The sequence below is a fragment of the Rhipicephalus microplus genome, chromosome 1, assembly GCF_043290135.1.
Source record: "Rhipicephalus microplus isolate Deutch F79 chromosome 1, USDA_Rmic, whole genome shotgun sequence".
Lineage (NCBI taxonomy): Eukaryota > Metazoa > Arthropoda > Arachnida > Ixodida > Ixodidae > Rhipicephalus > Rhipicephalus microplus.
In genome coordinates, this window is record NC_134700.1 from 274370624 (window position 1) to 274391145 (window position 20522).

General features: G+C 45.9%; 1 protein-coding gene across 1 annotated transcript; it reads right to left on the minus strand.

Moving 5' to 3' along the window:
• Positions 1-8816: 8816 nt before the first annotated feature.
• Positions 8817-11284, minus strand: LOC142769855 (uncharacterized). Its single transcript, XM_075872662.1, has 2 exons — positions 10592-11284; positions 8817-9143 (listed from the first exon to the last, which is right to left on the minus strand). The coding sequence occupies exons 1-2, from the start codon at positions 11264-11266 to the stop codon at positions 9036-9038; spliced, it is 783 nt and encodes a 260-aa protein (XP_075728777.1). The 5' UTR covers positions 11267-11284; the 3' UTR covers positions 8817-9035.
• Between the last annotated feature and the right edge of the window lie 9238 nt (positions 11285-20522).

A 20522-nucleotide genomic window follows, 5' to 3' on the forward strand; every position in this document is an offset into this window, starting at 1 on the left:
CATAGTGTACAAGATACACACAAAGATACGAAAAATTAAGAAGAATAAAAGCAGAAAAAATAATCAGAGGCACCATGTACATGTATATACGCTGTAGGGCTTACAACGCTTGAGCATAGTCTATATGGGCATACAGTCCAGTCCATATAGCGTAATCACATCGCGGATAGAGTCCGTACAGATCAGTTTCAAGGAGCAATAACAACTAAAGACAGCTAATTAAATTTGTGTCTGTTATAAAATCACGAAGGGCGCTCACTGCGCGAACGCAAGCAGGTACTTTTATGATTTCGTGCTTCGGGTGGACGTATACCTGTTACGGAGTGATGCCACATTATTTTAAAACACGCTACCTCGTAAATTTCAAGTTATAGGACGTGACAACGCAGGAGATGAACGCTGTGGCAATGTGGGGGATGTACAACATTGCCGTCATCTCTAAAACTTACAAGGTGATGATGACACATTTCCCTGACCTTTCGATTATTTTACGCCCTCTTTCGTGCCGTTGATCCCTCAGAGTGACGTGGTTTGTGCACCGCTTTGACCCAATAAGGCATGAGAAGCGACATGCCTCGGTCAGTGATTTCGTACTTATATAGTATTGTACTCTTCAAGCTTTCACCATCACGCGAATACATGCGTGCTGGCAAAATATACAGATAAGCATAGAGTTGCCAATATTCCTGCCGCTTCCCCAAGCTGCCCACGTACCACATAAGGTCGTAGTCACACATGCGCAATGAGATTGAACACTCGCTCTCTGGATTCCGTGCCGACCGGTTGTGCCCCCGCGATCTCCGAAGACAGCGCAGTTCTGGCCGACTGGCTCGCCTTGCGCCATCTCCTGACGCCGACAAGAGCTCTCACCGAGTGGTGCCCCGTCATCGCACTCCTGCGACCGTGTCCATCTTTCCTATCTCCTCTTTACTTACGTCGTTTACTGTCGTTCGCTGTCCCTGCGCCTCGCTCTCTCCTTCCTCTCTCTATGTATCTATCTTTTGATCCTATCCTCTTAATCCCTCCTTACCCCCATCCCTCGTGAGCTACTGTCAGTGAGGTGTCGCACTCTGATGCAGACAGTTACGGGGCTCACTTTTCTCTTCTTTTCTCTTTAAGAATCACATAAGAAAGAACAACACTGTGCGCCAAAAGTGTTTATTGAGAGCTTAGCGCAAGTGATGATTAAGACACGTGCCATGAAAGAAGCACGCAAAGGTGGCCATATATTCTGAATATACAGTGCGCCTGTTGTGGCACATAAAGAAAGAAAAAACAATGTGCAGCCACTTCAACGCCATGAACGAGATGAACAGTGATGATGTAAGCGCGCGAGTATAAGTAATTGGATAGCGAGATCACGTGCGTCATCATCATTTGGCTACATTTGTCCACTCCCCCTCTAGTCACGTGATCTGCGTAATGCTACGATTGTTACTACTAAAGAAAGCATGCGTTACAACGGCACAACTACGGTATATATCCTAGCTGCCAAACATCCAGACGAGGAAGACGACAACGTCGTTGTTGTTTGGACTCTCCAGCTGGCTTATTATCTTGCAATTCTGTGAGCTTTGTGCAGCATTAGAGATCAGCTCTAAGAAAATAACTCTTCCCCATAACATCTTTTTGGTGGAGATACACTGGCTGTATCGCACATGTAGCATCAAAGACCTAGCGTGGTTCTGGGATTTCTGCACTCTGAGTTCTGAAAAAAAAAAAGCCGTCTATTTATCTTTCCTTTGTGACTTACTATATTGCTACATGCATGTATATTGATATTCTAGGGGGCGACGCGCGTGTGTGCCTGACGAGGAAGACGAAGAGTTGTCTCCGCTCGATCGCTGGTGAACCGGGCACGCCATTACCGCTGGTTTTGAATATATCTAATCCCCAGCCTCGTCATTACGGCGTCTCTTCTTTTCCGTAACAATATGAAAGGTAGAGAAGTCGGCTAGAGATATGTATAGTATACTTCGATCTAACATACAGTGTATATACAGCAAGATGTAAAAGTATGAATGGATAAAATGCGTAGGAATGTGCAGTCATCGCATACCACTCTAGTACACTATATCTAAAGCCTCGAAATTGCAGTCGAAAGTTCGGCAGATAGAGTGGTCGTTTTGACTGCTATGCGGCCACAGCTTAAACATTTTGAAAACACCCCGGCCACAGTAAAAAACGTTTTGTCAGTTTGTATGACGTCACCATATGCTGATAGAAGATCGGGCAACTGGAAAGAGAAAGACAACAGGCAAACTAACCATCACATACCTACGTGTTACCTTCAAATCAGACTGTAATATAACAAATGCTTTCATATATTACTTAGAGAAAGAAAAAAAAACTCCTTCGGGCGTTTTATAACGTAGTTAACGTCACGAAGGTACAAAAATATCGGACCCAGAAAAGTGATGTCAATCTGATGGCTGTACCACTTTTTAAAGGTTTCAACAGCGGATAACATAATCTACAGAGTGTAAACGGCAACTTCAAATTGTACAAACGATGCATATTTTTGTATGGTAGAAAATTAGTTGGATTGATAAAAAAACAATAATCACGTCTCTGCTCAAAAATTGGCTTCGCCCCATTAAGAGCCTTATTGCGGAGAAGCCAAACTGTAAGGGCGTTTTTTTTTTTTTAATCGGTCAGAGGAAAGAAGAAGAAAAAAAGTAACTTTTTAGACCAGTTGAGGCGGATCGTTATCATGACGTGATATGAAACACACAGGAGGAGGAGGAGGAGAAAATTTTAAGCGTAAAGAAAGGGAGGTTAGCCAGTTCTTAGACCGGCTGGCTACCCTGTGCTGGGGAAAGGGGTGAGGGGAATAAAATATGTTAAATGCTGCACCTATGCACAGCACCTACAATAAACCAATTCTTGCAGTCTTTTTTTCTCTTCAACAAAAACAAACCAATACAACACTGAAAAAAAATGTAACCACACGTGTTGCCACCCAAGCACGGTATTGACGCCTCGCTTTTACATATATAGCATGCAAATGGTAGTGCCAAACTGTCGGCGCATACCGCGACTGTGCAGACGAGATGAACGGCCCACGTTTCAGCCGCAATGCTATACTACGTTCCCCCCGTCTCTCCTCTGTGCAAAAGACCGCTCTCGGAGCCGCAGACGCCGGAAACGGAAATAGAAAGAAGCAGGGAAAACAAGGAGGGCACGGTGAAAGCGAAATTGGGCGGAGGCGTCAGGAGCGAGCGCCGGCTGATGAGTTGTCTCAGCGTGAGCCGCGGGTAATCCATCCGAGCTGGCGGAAATTAGACGAGGCGCTCGTGCTTTGAAAACTCCCCGAGAGCGAGCGGTGCACGACAGCCGCGCGAACGAGACAAAAAAAACGGTCCGGATAGAGACGAGAGGTACAGAGAGGCGTGTATAGGCTATAGACGGGAAAAACGTACAGCGGCACGCAACAGGCTGGTTGCGTAACAAAGAGGGTTTCCTAACGTTTTTTTTTTTCCTTTGTTCGTCTATAACGGGAACACACAAAGAACGAATATTCTCGGGAAAGTGCGAAGAAGCGTCACTGAACGTGTGCCGCAACAGCTCCATTCTTCTTTCGACGCGCGCATTTCACATCGAGCGTAAAAAGTTGGAAGATCTATTCGCGGAACAATAAGAAAGAGATGGACATGAGGGGTGCTGTATTTTCACGTTATCACCCGTAGTATACGCGTCTTGCTTCTGTGATGCCACAGATATCGTGCTTTTTGTTTTCTCAGTGAGCCTGCGCGGCAGACATGCGCGTGGAAGGGAACCCTTGCTGTGCACAGGGTGGCCCAGTCTATGGACTTTCTTCTGTGACGGTGTGCTCGTTTGGCGGTATACTTCTACACGAAACCTTCGGTGATACTTACCTCACGGGGTCAGCAAAATTATTCGTACCATCCGACATTCGTATTACCAGAAAACGTGGGAAACTAGTGCGCAACAAAAGAAAGCTGGTGTACATTTTCTTTTATTGTCTTTCGGGGTTCCAGAAACGTCATGAGCAGCTCTAAATATTGGCAGTAAACTTTTTATATGTAAACAATCCAAGTATGTGGAGCGCGCCCATGTGTAATCAATCAAACACTTGTGCTGGGATTCGTGACCGCTAACAGCCCCTTCCCAATTAATGTACGCTTGGACGTATGCAATCTTGGAGACGAAGCTCGGAAGGCACTCTTACGCCTATACAACGACTCCTGGCAGACTGGTACGGTTCCCCAGGTATAGAAGTCAAGTCGCCTCATTCCACTTCTAAAGGGTAGTAAATCTCCTTTGGATATTGCCTCATACCGTCCATATCGCGCTTGCCAGTTGTGTGGGAAAAACAATAGAATGAATGATTCCAACACGAATGGAGTGGTATTTAAAGCACTATGAAATCTATCCAGCATCCATTACTGGATTCAGGTGCGGCCATTCGTCAATCGACAACGTTGTTAATCAGGTGACATATGTTGAACACCATGCAGAAAGCCAAGACACTGTGCGCCGCCATGTTTCTAGACATTAAGGGGGCTTACGACAATGTCACCCATGAAGTCATCCTTAGTGCTTTAGAAACAGTAGGTCTTGGTGGCAAGATATATATGTGGGTGCACAGCTACTTACAGCTGAGATCATTCTACGTGATGACAGCGAATGGCCCAACACCTGATTATTACAGCAGCCGAGGCGCTCTTCAGGAATGAGTGCTAAGCCTTACACTTTTCAACCTAACTCTCATTGGACTAGTCGAGCAGCTACCTAGCACAGTAGAAATTTCTGTCTACGCTGATGACATCAGCATTTGGACATAAGGCGTGACAAGGCCTCAGCTTCGCGCCCGCTTTCAGAAGGCTGCTACAACGACGTCATGCTACCTTCGTAGACAAGGTCTCGAGGTGTCCTGCGAAAAATGAGCAGTGGTAGCGTTCACGCGGAAACCAATGTCTGCTTACAGCATATCGATTAATGAAGAATACATATCGTTCAGCAGAAGCCACAAGTTCTTGGGAGTCATAATAGATAGAAACCTGTCGTGAACTCCACACGTGAACTATGTGAAGAAGCGGCTGATCGCAACATGCCACATGTTCATATTCCTTGCAGGAAAGAATCGGGGAGTGCCCATACCATCCATGCTACAACTTATAGAATGTTGTTTATTGGATTCTTACGGCACAGCTTACCTGCAATATCTAACACCGGCAAGACCAACCTCCGCGCAATTCAGAGCATTCAAGCCCAAGCACTTAAGATATGCCTTGGATTACCCCGCAATGCTTCAACGGCTGAAACCATTGCCATCACTCAAGATCACTCGGTAAAGACGCATATTATTACCGAGACAATGCGCATGCACCTCAGGCATTATGCCAGGGCCCCTTCCCACCACCTGGCTAACCTCGCTGCTGAGAGGCCCCGCACGACATACGGTGCCACTGTCTGCTCATCGTTCTCATTCGTTCATCATTTACTGAGGCATACGCACCTGCATCAAAGCCACTGCTTCCTCCTTGGAGCTTGAGCCGGCCGCGAGTTCACTTAATGATTCCAGGAATGCGGAGAAAATCGGACTTACCGACACATGCCCTGAAACCACGTGCACATTTACACGGATGGCTCGACTATACGCCGTCTAGTTCAGGTGGAGCAGTGGTTATACAGCAGGGCTTTCACTGCCTTGCGGGCTGTCGAGGCATGTGGACGTTGCTGTAATAGCATATGCACAGAAAGAGGCCAATCATCCAGTCACCGCATTGCGTTGGTAAGTACTTGTCTATCTGAGGCAAATCGAGGACAGTGGCACCGCAGGTGTTCGATATTTTCGTCGGTGCCGCAAACATCGCACGCCGCACTGTCAGTAATTCTGTTTAACGTGGTATAAGCTTTCGTGAAAGCACATCCCAGCCGAAGGCGAGAGATAAGCGAAGCTTCACGTCGATGTAAGCCGGGTGGAGGCCTGAGTTGTATTGAAGGGTCAAGCTCATGCAGTCTTGTACGTCATATGTTTGGTGTGTTCCACTCAGTCAGTGTGAGACTGCGGGCCAGTTGACGAATCTGCCTCGCCGCGTCCGCTCTTGAAAGTGGAATTGGAACGCTGTTTGTTTAACGTGCGAGTAGCATGATTTGCATAATCATTTCCGCTTATACCACAATGCCCAGGTAACCATTTAAAGACGACGTCGTGGCCTTTTTGTATTAAAAGGTGGTGAAGTTTCGCGGTTTGGTAGGTCAACTGGTCGTGGCATCCGCGTCGGAGAACTGACAGCAGGCACTGTAACGCTGGTTTTGAGTCTGAAAACACGGCCCATTTACTTGGTCTTTCTTCAGAATTTACGAGTTCCAGTGCACTGTGCAGAGCCTCAAGTTCTGCCGTCGTGGATGTTGTCACATGTGAAGTCTTAAAACACCGATTTACCCCTTGTGATGGCTTGTGTGAACGCCTCCGACATGGGGTGCAGTTCTACGCACTGCAGTGAAATTACTGTCAGTCTCTCCTTTTTTTCCTCTCTTTCCTCTTTCTTGTCTTTTTTGATCCCTTCCCCAATCCTCCAGTGTAGGGTAGCCAACCGGATGTCTTTCTGATTAACCTCCCTGCCTTCTCCCTTTTGTTCCTTCCTTCCTTCCTTCCTTCCTTCCTTCCTTCCTTCCTTCCTTCCTTCCTTCCTTCCTTCCTTCCTTCCTTCCTTCCTTCCTTCCTTCCTTCCTTCCTTTTTCACAGAGCATTAAAGTACTGCGGCGAAAGTGACTTGAGCATGCGATATAGATGGCTAGGAAATTTTAGAACCGCTGCTTTTAAAGACGATAGTCTTTCTTGGGGACCTTCGACGCAAAAATGTTTGTCCACCCTTCATCACCATCAGCCTGACTACGTCCACTGCAGGACAAAGGCCTCTCCCATGTTCCACCAGTTAACCCGGTCCTGTGCTTGCTGCTGCCAATTTATACCCGCAAACTTCTTAATCTCATCTGCCCACCTAACCTTCTGTCTCCCCCTAACTCGCTTGCCTTCTCTGGGAATCTAGTTAGTTATCCTTAATGACCAGCGGTTATCCTGTCTACGCACTACATGCCCGGCCCATGTCCATTTCTTCTTCTTGATTTCAGCTATGATATCCTTAACCCCCGTTTGTTCCCTAATCCACTCTGCTCTCTTCTTGTCTCTTAAGGTTACACCTACCATTTTTCTTTCCATTGCTCGCTGCGTCGTCCTCAATTTAAGCTGAACCCTCTTTGTAAGTCTCCGGGTTTCTGCTCCGTAGCTAAGTACCGGCAAGATACAGCTGTTATATACCTTCCTCTTGAGGGATAGTGGCAATCTACCTGTCATAGTTTGAGAGTGCTTGCCGAATGTGCTCCACCCCATTCTTATTCTTCTAGTTACTTCAATCTCATGGTTAGGCTCTGTGGTTATTACCTGCCCTAAGTAGACATAGTCTTTTACAACTTCAAGTGCACTATTACCTATCTCGAAGCGCTGCTCCTTGCCGAGGTTGTTGTACATTACTTTCGTTTTCTGCAGACTAATCTTAAGACCCACTTTTCTGCTCTCCTTGTCTAACTCTGTAATCACGAGTTGCAATTCGTCTCTGAGTTACTCAGCAGTGCAATGACATCGGCGAAGCGCAGGTTACTAATGTACTCTCCATTAACTCTTATCTCTAACTGTTCCCATTCAAGGCTTCTGAAAACCTCCTGTAAGCACGCGGTAAATAGCATTGGGGAGATTGTGTCCCCCTGCCTTACACCCTTCTTTATTGGTATTCTGTTGCTTTCTTTGTGAAGCACTATGGTAGTAGTTGATCCCGTGTATATTTCTTCCGGGATGTTTATATATACTTCATCGACGCCCTGATTCCGCCGTGTCTGCATGACGACTGATATTTCTACTGAATCAAACGCCTTCTCGTAATCTATGAAGGCTATGTATAGTGGTTGGTTATATTCTGAGCATTTCTCTATTACCTGATTGATAGTATGAATGTGGTTAATTGTTGAGTAGCCTGTTCGAAATCCTGCTTGTTCCTTTGGTTGATTGAATTCTATGGTTACCTTACTCTGTTAGCAATTACCTTTGTAAATATCTTGTATATATACTACTGAGAGCAAGCTGATCGGCCTGTAGTTACTTAGGTCCCTTTCATCTCCTTTCTTATGTATTAAGATGATGTTAGCATAACATCACCCTTAACGTCTACCTTAATTTCCATCCTTAACAATACCCTAAACGGCACCAAAGTGACCAAACGATACTCCAAACCACCAACTTCATCCGCAGCGCCCACCAATACTGCTCAAGGTTCAGCGTTCATACTTGTGCGATTGTCAATTAAAAAGCAATTATTGCGCATATCTGAGGCGCCATAACAACACGTCAATATTATGTATGTGTATTGTTTACTAGAAAAGGCGTACATAAGTAATTTTAGGGATCGTAGCCTTTATGACGCTGCGCTGGCCATGCAACGCTTGCACGAAACGGCAAGTGTTTCGAACGCTTTGCAAAGACGACACGGTGGTGGCACCTACCCGTCGCCTTGCGTTCTACGCCTTATTACCTCAGAGACGGGCGCGCAGGGCGCGCGCCCTGTTTTCCAGGGTAACTGCCAGATAGCGCTCATGTCTCACGTGTGACGTGACTTGATGCACTAGTTCGCCTCCACTGCACGCTCGAAACACTCTAACGCAACGCAGCGCCTCCAGAATACCATTCACTGATTTTCTTGCGCAGAACATCACAAATAAACGTTTTGTTCACTCTCTCCAGACGCAAGACTATCGTCTTTCGACGACATTTGCGGTGTAACATGCAGACACGGGGCCATTTTTTTGTTTTTATTATTTTCTTATCCAGGTAGCGTTGAGGATGTTTTTCGGCAAACTCGTGGCTGTGTCCGCACAATACGGAGGCTTGCTGAAAGTTGGAGTCTACCGTGCAAATTAGAAAGCTGGCAGGTGTATACGCCCCATAAAAAATAGTGCGTAATCACGTTGCGAGGTCTATAGCTCTTTCGCCAAGAACGCCCACATTTTTTTTTCGTTCACGTTTCACTGGTTGTAGGACTATGACGATAGGGCTTGCGTCGACGTGGCAGGCGCTTGTAACCATAGTACAACGATGCTATATCCAGCACAGCAACACGCGTCGACTAAAAAGAAAAAAAAGAAAATGGCGTCAACATCATCCGCAATCAAAATGCAAAGTCGCATGAAGGCCTTTGAGATTCGCACGTGTATTGTCTCGGAGGATATACGACGCACCGCTGATGGGCAACTGCGGCGGTGCAGCGCGCATATATACCCGCGGTTATCGCCATGTATTCCGTGACAGCGCAGGTATACACCGCTTGTTTGTATGTACCTATAGACGCGGTATCGTACGCGTTCAAACGTCGCGGAGTGAAAATAGGTTCGCGACAACCGTCATACTTCATTACATTGCACGCCTATAGGAGTCGAGGCCGGGACACACAGAAAAATTCGTATAACCGCGAAATTCGTACCAGCCATGACCATATAACGCATAGGTTTTACTGTTATACGGTAGAAGTATATAGTGCCGCATATGTACACAGCGGTGGACTCTTTCGTAACCTCACTTTCACGCCATGAGAATGATTATACCTTGAGAGGCTTTCTGTTGTTGTGGTCATCTTCGTTGTTGTTGCTGCTGTTGTTTAAGGGCGGCAGTACAAAAGTATACTCTCTTTTCTTGGCGATAAATAGTGCTTTATGAGCGGAGAAAAATCATGCCTAATACACTTGGCGGGCTGTCACGTTCACATTAATAAGCGTGCTGAAAAATAGAACAAATAAAATTACATAAAAATTCAGGGCGTGCTGAAGATTTAAAAAAAAAAGAACCGGGAAAGAAGCCTCGTCGACGTCACCTTCCCGCGTTGCTTTCCAGCACGAGGTAGACAGATCTCATGAAGGAATACGGAGGGCCGCACTTCCCAAGAATGTCGTCGAATTCTATGTCGAATACGACGACGCCGCGGACCTTACTCAAAAAACCCCAGTCGGATTGCGGATCCATCGCCACCCAGGACAGTGAGCCGGAAGACGCCACCACGCAGCCATCAGAACGGCGCACCTTCCAGCCCTTGTCGCCTCTGCAGAGCTCGGTGCGGCTCGCAATTCGTCGAAATCGAAGAACTTCGGTTGCGGCGCTTCCTTCCCTGACGGCATCGAATTCGAAGGCAGCCGCTGAGAGACCTGCGAACAGTTTTGATCCCTGTGACATGATTGCGTCGTCCTTACCCGCCTTCTCGGGCCCCGCCCCGTGGTTGAACTTGCTAAAGATGGAACACGGGGAATGACTCGCTGAGAATGGTCTCGCGTCTGCGGCTTCCGTCATCTTGATCAGTGTTAAGTAATGCGAACCCCTTAGCGGTCGAACACTTTCGTACACGACGGCCTCAATATCGGGTTCGGCGGGCAAAATTACTGCCGTGCGGAGCGACGCTCGCGCTGCCAGGCGGCAAAGCGCTTCGACGAAATACCCGAGCGTCTCTGGTCTCCCCTGCAGCTGCTCCGGACGCGGCACGTGGACCAGACTTCCCCAGTCAAATCCCAGGCTGATCAATGTACTCACGATGTTATTCACCAGCCTGGCACGCTTCGAGCTGTTCTCCATGGCCCTGGTCATCGTGGTGACGTTGGCGGACGGTCCGCCGATGCCCAAGACTCGCTGGACGTCGGGATAGCGGCTGCGCAGTCGCGATACCGCCGCACTCAAGGAATCTCCTTCGACGTCGAGCCACGACTGGTCGACGGCGCCGCAACACACGACGATGTGCGAGCAGAATCGATACAGCGCCGATCCTACGCCCTCTTTGGCTACTGTTTTCGCCTCGAGTACGCAGAAGATGGGGTTCTTGGGCCGAGGGACGACTTCGGCGAGAAAAGAACGATGCCCCGATGCCGCTCGCCTCGGCGTTGCGTTACTTCGGCTCTGTTGGTAGTAGCGCTGTTCGAAGCGCGGTTTGTCTAAGACAGGGGCTTCCCACACGTCGGCCGTGCCGGCGTCAGCATCTGGTTGTGCGCGCTTGAGGTAGAAGTATCTGCGCGCGATGAGCGGCGCCAGCAGCAGACCCAAAGCAGTCACGGATGAAACCAGACACGAAGATAGCACAATCATCAGGAAACGGTTCCACCGGGACTCAGAGTGCTCGGGGGCGGCGGTATGCTTCCGTTGCTTCAGTTTCGAAGGGCTGCGACGAGCTGCCGAAAAATGGTCACGCAGCTGTGACGTTCGTTGGCTGGCCATTTTGCTTGCTTGCTTGCTTGTTCCTTTCTTTTGTGGCTCTCACCCACTAAGGGGGATTGGCCAAGAAGCCAGTGGTTAATGCAAGTCAATACCTTTAGGTTTTCTAGACTAGGGGAATATGATTACTGTGTTTTTGGCTGCGAAATTAATTTGGCGCAATGTAAAAAAAGAAAAAAAAAGGGGTGGGATAGAAATAATAGAATTTGTTGAATATCTGAGGTGGAATCGTTATATGAAATTCTCCTGAAAGTTGAGTCATTGCAGTGTATCAGCTAAATAAGTGGTAGTGTGGCTAGTAAAATTCGAGAGCTGATCGCTGACTCAGCAAGGTAATCTTCTTGTATTATATATGAATTCGCAGAGAGCCCCGCAGATGCTCCTGTCGCTGTGTCCCAATGAAGTGGCCCCAAAAGACAAAATATTGGGAGTATTAAGTGATATTCCTAGTTTTCTGAATAAAATTTCGAAGCAGTTTTTTCTTTGATTTTTGAAACGGTGACATGTGATAAGAAAATGGTCGATATGTTCAGGTTCGTTACAGCTTGAGCACAGAGGGGATGGCACCAGACCAGACCTGTTTAAGTAGAAATTAAGAGGTGGTACACGGCAACGTAATTTTGTTATCAAGACTTCCATTTTACGCGTGGGACACCATTTATTATTCCATGTGAAGTGCAGGTGCGCGATATCTGGATTCGGTATCATGATTTTTGATGAGTCTTCAAGAAGGGAAAGTTTTCTAAACCTCGCTGCTGTTACATAAGCTGTAGGAGGCATGATTGGCACAATCGGAAGATCAAGAGATGTTCGCGCAAGTTTGTCAGCCATCTCGTTTATAAATATACTACGATGGCCTGGTACCCATATCATTCGCACTAGACGAATGTTTGCTGGGAATAATGATTTAAAAGTTTCTTGTACTGCAGATGTCAACGACGATAATAAAAATGAACACACGGAATACGAGTCAGACACTATCACAGCTGTCGAATGAGTTGCAGGAAGTTTACGAATAGCTAGTATAACAGCCATTAATTCCGCTTCAAATATTGGTGTATAATCTGGGAGGCGTAATGAAAATGACCAGAATAATGAGAGAGAAAAAATACCCACACCTGCCTTCTCGCCACTCATAGATGCATCTGTTGCAATTACTATATTAGTATTTAATTGAGACAGGTGTTGTTCTAATAAACCAATCAAATATTTACAGGGCAAGTGTTTAGCGTTCATGGGGAAGATATCGTCAAATTTTATTTGCACTTGGCCGATTGGTTTGACAGATGGTGTGATCTCGAATATATTAACATTTGAAGCATCTAGAAGTGTTTGAGCAAATAGCACTTGGGGTTTATATACACGGGACCAATGCTCATTGAAAAAGACACCAGGCTCAGCAAAGAATACAAACTGTCGCCTTCTTAAAGTGGATTCAGAAAATTTTAAATAGGTTTTCACTGTTAAAATACGAAATCTGCAAGTAAGGGTGGGTATCCGAGCTTCTTGATACAAAACATTGTTAGCTGTGAATTTTGGCACACCTAAACAACTAAGAGCTTCCCGCTCTAAGAGAATCAGGGGGTTTATTTTGTATGCTGGTCCACCAGAGAATAATACACATCCGAATTCAAGAATCGGACGAACGTACATGCGATAAATCCTGATCAGCGTATCTCTGCGAAGACCGGAACGGAGGCGGCCAAGCCTACCTATCATTCCAACAGCGCGTGTAGCCTTAATTTTAATATATTCAATGTGGTCACGCCAGCTCAGTTTTTGATCGTACAGTACACCCAGATATTTAATACAGTTAACCTGGGGAATTATTTCTTGATGGTACTGAAGAGAAATAGTAACTGGTGCGTCCAATGGAAAAACTATTATAGCACTTTTAGTTGCGTTCAGGTTCATATGAATTTTCTGAAACCAGGTTTCCAATGTTGCCAAATAACACAGTAAAGTCGAATGTAGTAAATAAATATCGCTGTCAGATGCAAAGAACGCGATATCATCTGCATATACGTATACTTGTACCTTATCACTCATTGGTATTGAACTTAACAAAATGTTAAATAGCACAGGCGATAGAACAGAGCCTTGAGGAACACCTCTCGTTTGGCTATACTTCGGCGTGGAAACACCTCGTTGGAAGCAATAAAATTTTCTGTCTTTTAAAAATTCGTATATCCAATTTGTTATGTACTGCGGGAACGTAAGCTCCTTTAGGACATTGATAAGAATAGGATGTTCAACACTGTCATATGCCTTGGCTAAATCAAGGGTTACTAGGGCCGCATATTGTCGTCTGTGCCGAGCAAGCTTTATACGAGCCTCTAAATCAACATTCGCCCACCATATAGAGTAACCTGGTCTAAATACAATCTGGCACACACTGAGTATAGCACGCATTAGCTGTTATGAACTTCGTAACTCTGATGTAAAGTATTCTTTCTATTAACTTAACTACGTGTGATGTCAAAGCGATTGGCCTAATGTTATCTATCTGCATTCCTAGTCCCTGTCAGGAGGTATCCAACTATTTTCAAGTGAATATAGTTGGCAACGTTAAGGAGGTCTTCAGGAGAGATGTCGAATAATATTTTTAACATTTCTGAAGTGACGCCATCTGGTCCAGGACCTGTGTTTGGCAGAATACGAACGACGCGCGCAAGTTCATTACTTACTTCAATAAAATCATTTCCGAATGACGGTTTTGCACACTTTATTTTGATTTGTGATGTAAATCTCTTCTCCAATCCTAATGCAATTTCAGTTAACGTATCTTTCAACTCAGTTGGAGAAAAAATAACTGAGTCAATATTTACGTGTGCTGTAATAGCTTTACGATTGCGGAGAAATCTGAATAGAGCTTTCTTGTTGCCGCTCTTGGATAGATAGCTGTACCGTTTTTCTTCATAATCGTCTTTCGCTAATGAAACTGTTCTCTTAAAGGTAGCTTTAGCAAATAAATAATTTCTCCAATTAGTCGGACATTGGTTGGTAAGGAGTTTTTTTCATGCAGCATTGCGGCGTCTAAAATCTCTGGCCCAATCCACATTCCACCAGGCAGATATGAATTTTCCCTTTGTTGAAGATATAGTGAACTGTGATTTTTTAATTGTACACTTTAGGGTGGAACAAAGGCTCATAGCTTTCATATTTGCTTCCATATTGGGCAAGGAAGACAGCGTTGACTGTAAGTTCTTTTTAAATTTAGAGTAGTTTACAAAACTTTGCACCTGGCGATCTTCCGTCACTAAAGGAATGTTGACTTCAAATACCAGGGGGCAGTGATCACTACTTGTAGCGGTATCAAGAACAGTCCAAGACGATATTGTCACACTTGAGCTAGCAAATGTCAAATCTAAGACGGACCTCGAATTACATCGAACAAATGTCGGAACTCTGGAGTTCCAACAAATAAGGTTATTTCGATTAGTCCAGTCCCACAACCGTTTTCCTGATGAATCAGTGCGGAATGCCCATGACACGTGATGGGAATTGAAGTCTCCCGCAAATAGTATACTGTTTCTGCAAAAGCTCACAGTCACGTCAAGGGCTCTTTCATCTTGTACTCCAGCCGGAAAGCAGTTGTTGACTATAGATAATGGCGCGCATCCGGGAAAGTGAATTTCCAGAACCAATACTTCATAATCGTGTGATGTTTGTTGGTAAACTAAGTGTGCTTTATGACAAATTTTGGATGAAATGAAAAACATTAATCCTCCACAACGTGAGTCTCGGTCCAGTCGAAAGCACTGATAGTTTTTTGGATAGATGTTTTGATCAGCAGACAGCCAAGTTTCTTGTAAAATTATGACGTCTGGAGATTGTTGAGAAATTAGGTGTAATAAGTCTGTAGTTGCAGAGAGAATTGAACGGCAGTTCCACTGAAGTACTCTAAGGCACCCTATGATGATAAGCAAGCAGTACCAACTGCTTGATCTAAGATAGTGTCGTTTAAGAAGTCCGCTTTAGTCCTAGGTTCCTTCACACTCTTTTTTGTTTTTGGATGAGAAGAATTATTAAGTTTGCTAGTGGGTGATCTGGTGCTTTTCAAAAGGCGAGCATCCATATTTACATCCCGATTACTTATTGATTCTGAATCAGATATACCTTCCTGCTCAGTTGTGTTAGATCTGGAAGGCATTGCCTCATTATCGATAGAGACATCTGACTTATGTTCGGCAGGTTTATTAATTGAGACACTAGGAGGTTGGATACGCTTAGTTATTCGATCAGATGCACCCGACATCTGTGAATCCATAATATTATCGAGTGAGTCGGACAGATTGAGTAAATTTTTTTCTAATACTTTTTCTACGGCCTTTTCTACCATAGCAGAAATGGACTGAGAAAGTGATGCATCCATAAAAAGAGGTGGACGAGCTGCTATGCCAGCATAACCCTTATTCCTGCTTTGAATTTCTGCAATTGCTTCTCTACGAAAGCATCGTCTCCTTTCAATGATTTCAATCACCTGAAGTTCCTTTGATCTTGCAAATCAGTTAGGATCGTCTGCAGCGTGATTTGCCTTGCATAAACAGCATGTCTTATTGTCTGATTGACACTCAGCAGTACTATGACCAGCCCCGTATATGGCCCCGCATATGCGGCATCGAGTCTCCGATCGACAACCTTTCTGTGCCCAAAGCGCCAACATTTAGCACATTTAAGCGGACGGGGAGCCAAAGCTTCGATCTTATAGATAAGCGGCCATGCCTTGATCTCCGAAGGGCGATCTGTCCCAGCGAATGTGGCAATTACAGTTTCAGTGGGAACTTTCTGTTGGTTTTCCTGTTTGGTACAGCGGTAAAGAGAAATAACACCTGCTGGGGAAAAGATGTCCAAGACTTCTGCTGGGCTTAGACTTGCGTCTACCCCCCGAACCAATCCTTTGCAGCAAGCTAGATGAGGTGGAATTAAAGAGCTCACCGGATGTGATGCAAAACTAGTGCACTTCAGAAGGTCTTGGGTGCAAGCCTTGTCTGGTGAGCAGCATAGTATCCCCCCGCGTCCAAACTGACGAACCTCTGTTATCAGTAGAGAGTGGGGAGTGATCGCACGAAGTTCTGTTTGGATTGTCTTGGGATTTTTCATGCGGATAAACCCACCGGTGGTCGGCACCAAAGCGACAGGAACGCTACGGGTTCCATTGTGGAGAAACAACTCCAGGGGAAGATCTTGAGGGGGAACAGAGGCTGACCACAGGGCAGGCCTCTGGCCCGGAGAAGAAACAGACATGAAATAAGAAGTTACACTTATCAATGCACTAAAACAGTTGCGGAACAAGAGGTAGATCTAATAAAATAAAAGTAACCACCGGCTACTTGACCACAACCCCGAGGATGGAACAAGGAACGCAGGCGCAGACATGAACGCAGCCCTGACTTTCTCCGACTCTTTTTCCCTTAGGGCTGACCATCTTGTTCACCGATTGACGCACAGTCCTCTGTGAGGTAGTGGCGAAGAATTCAGTGTTTTATAAAATAGTTGATGTTTTGGAATCAGGGAGGCTATAGAATAGAAATATTATAGATTACATAGAAAATAATCACGCTTGATGTAATGTATATAGCTATGAAAAAAAGCAATGCTTTCTGTCTGATTCCGAAGACGTTAGAGTTGCCACCTATCACTGGTAATCGAACTAGCAGCACTAAATAAGGAACCTTCCGTGAATCAACAGACGTAATAAAATGCGGCTTGTTCGTTTCAGTTTGATTCATGGAAAAAATAACCGCTGGACCTTAATATGGGGAAAGGCCCTAGTGGTTCAAAAGTTCCATTTTGGGCTGGTGAAACTTAGCGTAAGCATATTTGCAGCGCCACCACGTGGCATTAGACAAAAACATGAAGCACAGCCTCCGAGATTCCTCGTACTCGCAAAGACCGACGGAAAGCTTACCGGTCGCGAGTCTTATCACGGATCGGCAAAGTGGAAAACGTCGTGAAACATTTCAAATCAGAATTTTTTCTATCTTCAGTGAAGATGAAGTCGTCTATACTCGCGTGCTACAAACAACGAGTGCTACAGTGGTTGGTGTTCGAGCGTGGTGTTTTACAGCGCATGCGTGCACTCTCATGCACGTGCCGCGGCTCGACTTGGTCCACTGGCGCATATAGTTCCTCCACTGGAGAGGACGGCGCTGCGATCGTTTTGACGTCACGGATAGGATGCCGCTGCTCGCCTTGGCGCGTAATTGGGGACCGCTATATGCGGGTGTAATCGCGGCGCGCGGCATTCAATTCTCAACGCGTCAAGCTTGCTTTGGCTAGCAGGATATACTGTCAGCAAGGCTATAGGATGTGTGCATGCAGTCTCCAAGAATAAAATTACTAAATATATCTGGGGTTTTGCGTTCGAAAACCACGATGTGCTTATGGGAGACCCCGTGGTGGAGGGCTCCGGAGACTTCGACCATCTGACGTTCTTTAACGTGCACTGGCCGCACAGTACACGGGCCTCCAGCATATCGTCTCCACCGAAATGCGACCGCCACTGCCGGGATCGAACCCTCGACCTTCAGGTCAAGGGCCGGGTGCCGTAACCGCCAAACCACCGCGGCGGACTGAAAGCAGCTTCAGTTTGTTGGTGTACTTTTCTATGCCTCTATGCCAGGCGTATGCGACAGATCCCGCTGTTAGTTTTCATTATTACTTCAAATGCAAAAAAAAAAATGCGCGACATTTTGATGGTAAAAAAGAAAATGGAAAAAGGCGCCATGCTCGCGGGTACGCAGAAAGCACTTTCGTGACGAGCATTAACTAATCTCCTCATGGTTAGCTTGCCCGGATTATCATATCATGCCCCCTTTCTTTAAGAAATGAGCTTCATAACCAAGAGAAGCATGCGCAGTAAAAAGAAAAACGCCAGGCATGCGCGGGAGGCGCAGCACACTCACAACGAAAGTATGAAGAGCAGCCTTTCGGAGCCTTTTCTAAATACTCTTTGGGTAAATGCTAGAAGCACACTTGCTGGGTACCCACTACGCCATAAATATTCACCATTTCTGCATAGTATAGGCCGGCATTCACTATGGTATCCTACATTCTTCAGAGAAGCGTGGTATCCGCTAAACACTTGTAAGGAATTTGGTGTTGCCTTCAGTGGCTGACTACGATGAATAATTACGCCTGAAGTGGGTATGGGCCACAGTTGGAGCATTGTGTTGGAGAATCGCACGACCAACTCGTTACGCGATATCCATAGTGCACCTCCCTGGTTGCTATTTTGCCGTTCGAAAACGCATTATCATTCATATTAACGGGATTCCTTTCTCGGCCACATTGAGCCTGCCCAAAGCAAGTTTGTGAACAAATCCATACACCAGCGGTAGAATACTGGGCTCGCACGCATTGGACGCGGATACGAATCTCACGATGACACCAAATGTCTTTGGTGTTTCTTATTTGGGTTTTTCTTTTGCCATTTTGTACGATAGTGGTTACGGACACCGGTGGCGGCGGACATCTACGGCGAGGCGCGTGACCCGTGTTGTGACCTCTTAACAGTTTTCGTTGAAAAAAAAAAACCCCACAAAACTCGCAGTGGCAGAAGCGCAGAAAATATGGTGTTTCAGCAGACGGCAACGCGGCATCCTATGAATGACGTCACGACGAAGGTAGCACACGCTATGTCTTCGAGCCCATGGAATTTATGCTCTAGGCCAATGCGATAGGTACGGTGGTTAGAATATCTAGATGAAAAGCTATAACCACCAAAGCGCTGACATCTTGGAATGTCGTCATTGTTTCCATTACAATGTTTGAAAGAATAGCTAATTATATCAGTTTAAAACAGTCAAATTCTAGCAGTGTAAATCATAAACAAGTGTGTTCACATTTGCTGTGTCCTACCATTCGTGTGGAGTGCATTTGCAAGCAAAGGAAACACACAAGAGGATTGGTATAGCTTCGAAATTTGGTGGCTGAAATAGCGGTCCAGAAACCTCGCAGTGTTGCTTTTGTGCCAAAGAAGCGCTCATTTTCAAATAAAATCACATTTTAGTAGTCCACATCACGTCAGCACACTTTAAATTACCCGCCTCAAAGCGGAAACTTTCACGTCACTGTTGCCGTGCACAACGTTGCCCGGCTTTACTGCGCAGACGCCGACACTAGTAGCAGCAGATCGAAAGTAGCGGGAGCCGCAGCAGCGACAACGGTCATTGAACAATTTCCTGCCATGGCCTCGGACTCGGCAGGCGTGATTGGTTAAACTGGGCTCCGCTATGTGGCACGACCTGTCCAGCTCAACTTCGCTCACCATCAAAATTTTCATTTTACTTCACCTTTCAGGCTAATTTTCGTAGCGATACGTACCCAGTGAAGCTAGTCCCAAGACAATCTTGGTTGATACAACGCACACGAGGCGTAGAAAAAGAAACACAGACAAGTGCTATTTGGTCCTCGCTCCCCTGATCCTTCTCATTAATTTAAAAGACGTGAGCTAACAAATTAACAGTATTTCGTTAGAACTACCCGATTCTTGGCCAATCCCCCAGCGCGACTGTGTGCCACGAATTCCAGGCTCTTCCTTTTAGGGGCGAAGCTCCTAAAAGGAACCGCGCAACTTTTTGAGCATGGTCAGAAAACGCTGCCGATCGGTAATATAGGCTCCCGACAACACGCGAGCCAAATATCGCAGCGTAGCACGCGCCCTGGAATTTGAAATAAATTATCAAAGCCAGCTTAAAATAGCTTTCTCTTCTCTCTACAAATCACGGAAAATAAGCACAGTAAGCCCATCTATCAGCAATTGGCTGATTTGAAGATGGCGCGCTTGGTTGTTGCAGAGGTCGCTGCGAGAGGCCGTCACTTGTCCACGCGTACGCGCGCGATCGTACAAAAAAAAAATGTATTCGAAGGAAAAAAAAAAAAAGACGCACAAGGTCATGAGGCGCGAGCGACTTTTTTTGTTTGCCCCTCCCATCCCTCCCTGCTCAGCTTCCAGCGCTTTCGTCGGGACGAGAGAAGAGAGAATGTGATTGCAGCGTGTGACAAATCTCTGTAACTCCGCTTGTACTGGACGGATTCTTAAAATTTTTGCGGTGTTCAATTTGCGACGTAATACGCTGTTCCAGTGAATCAATTCCATGGTTACTCAAAAAAAAGTGTTTCAGGTCCTCTTTAAGGCGTGGGCTGAGCGTCCCGTCATTATCGTATATAGCCACCTCTCGTTAGTTCTTGAACAGGCCGTAGCGGGCGGTACTTGTACGTACAGCTAGAGCAGAGTGCACTAGAAGTGTTTAGT

Excerpts from the sequence above, each read along its gene's own strand:
- LOC142769855 (XM_075872662.1), bottom strand. The coding sequence starts at position 11,266 with ATGGCCAGCCAACGAACGTCACAGCTGCGTGACCATTTTTCGGCAGCT. Across the intron at positions 9,144-10,591 it reads CCAGGCTGGTGAATAACATC|TCGACGCGTGTTGCTGTGCT; the intron begins GTGAGTACATTG and ends TTTTCTTTTTAG.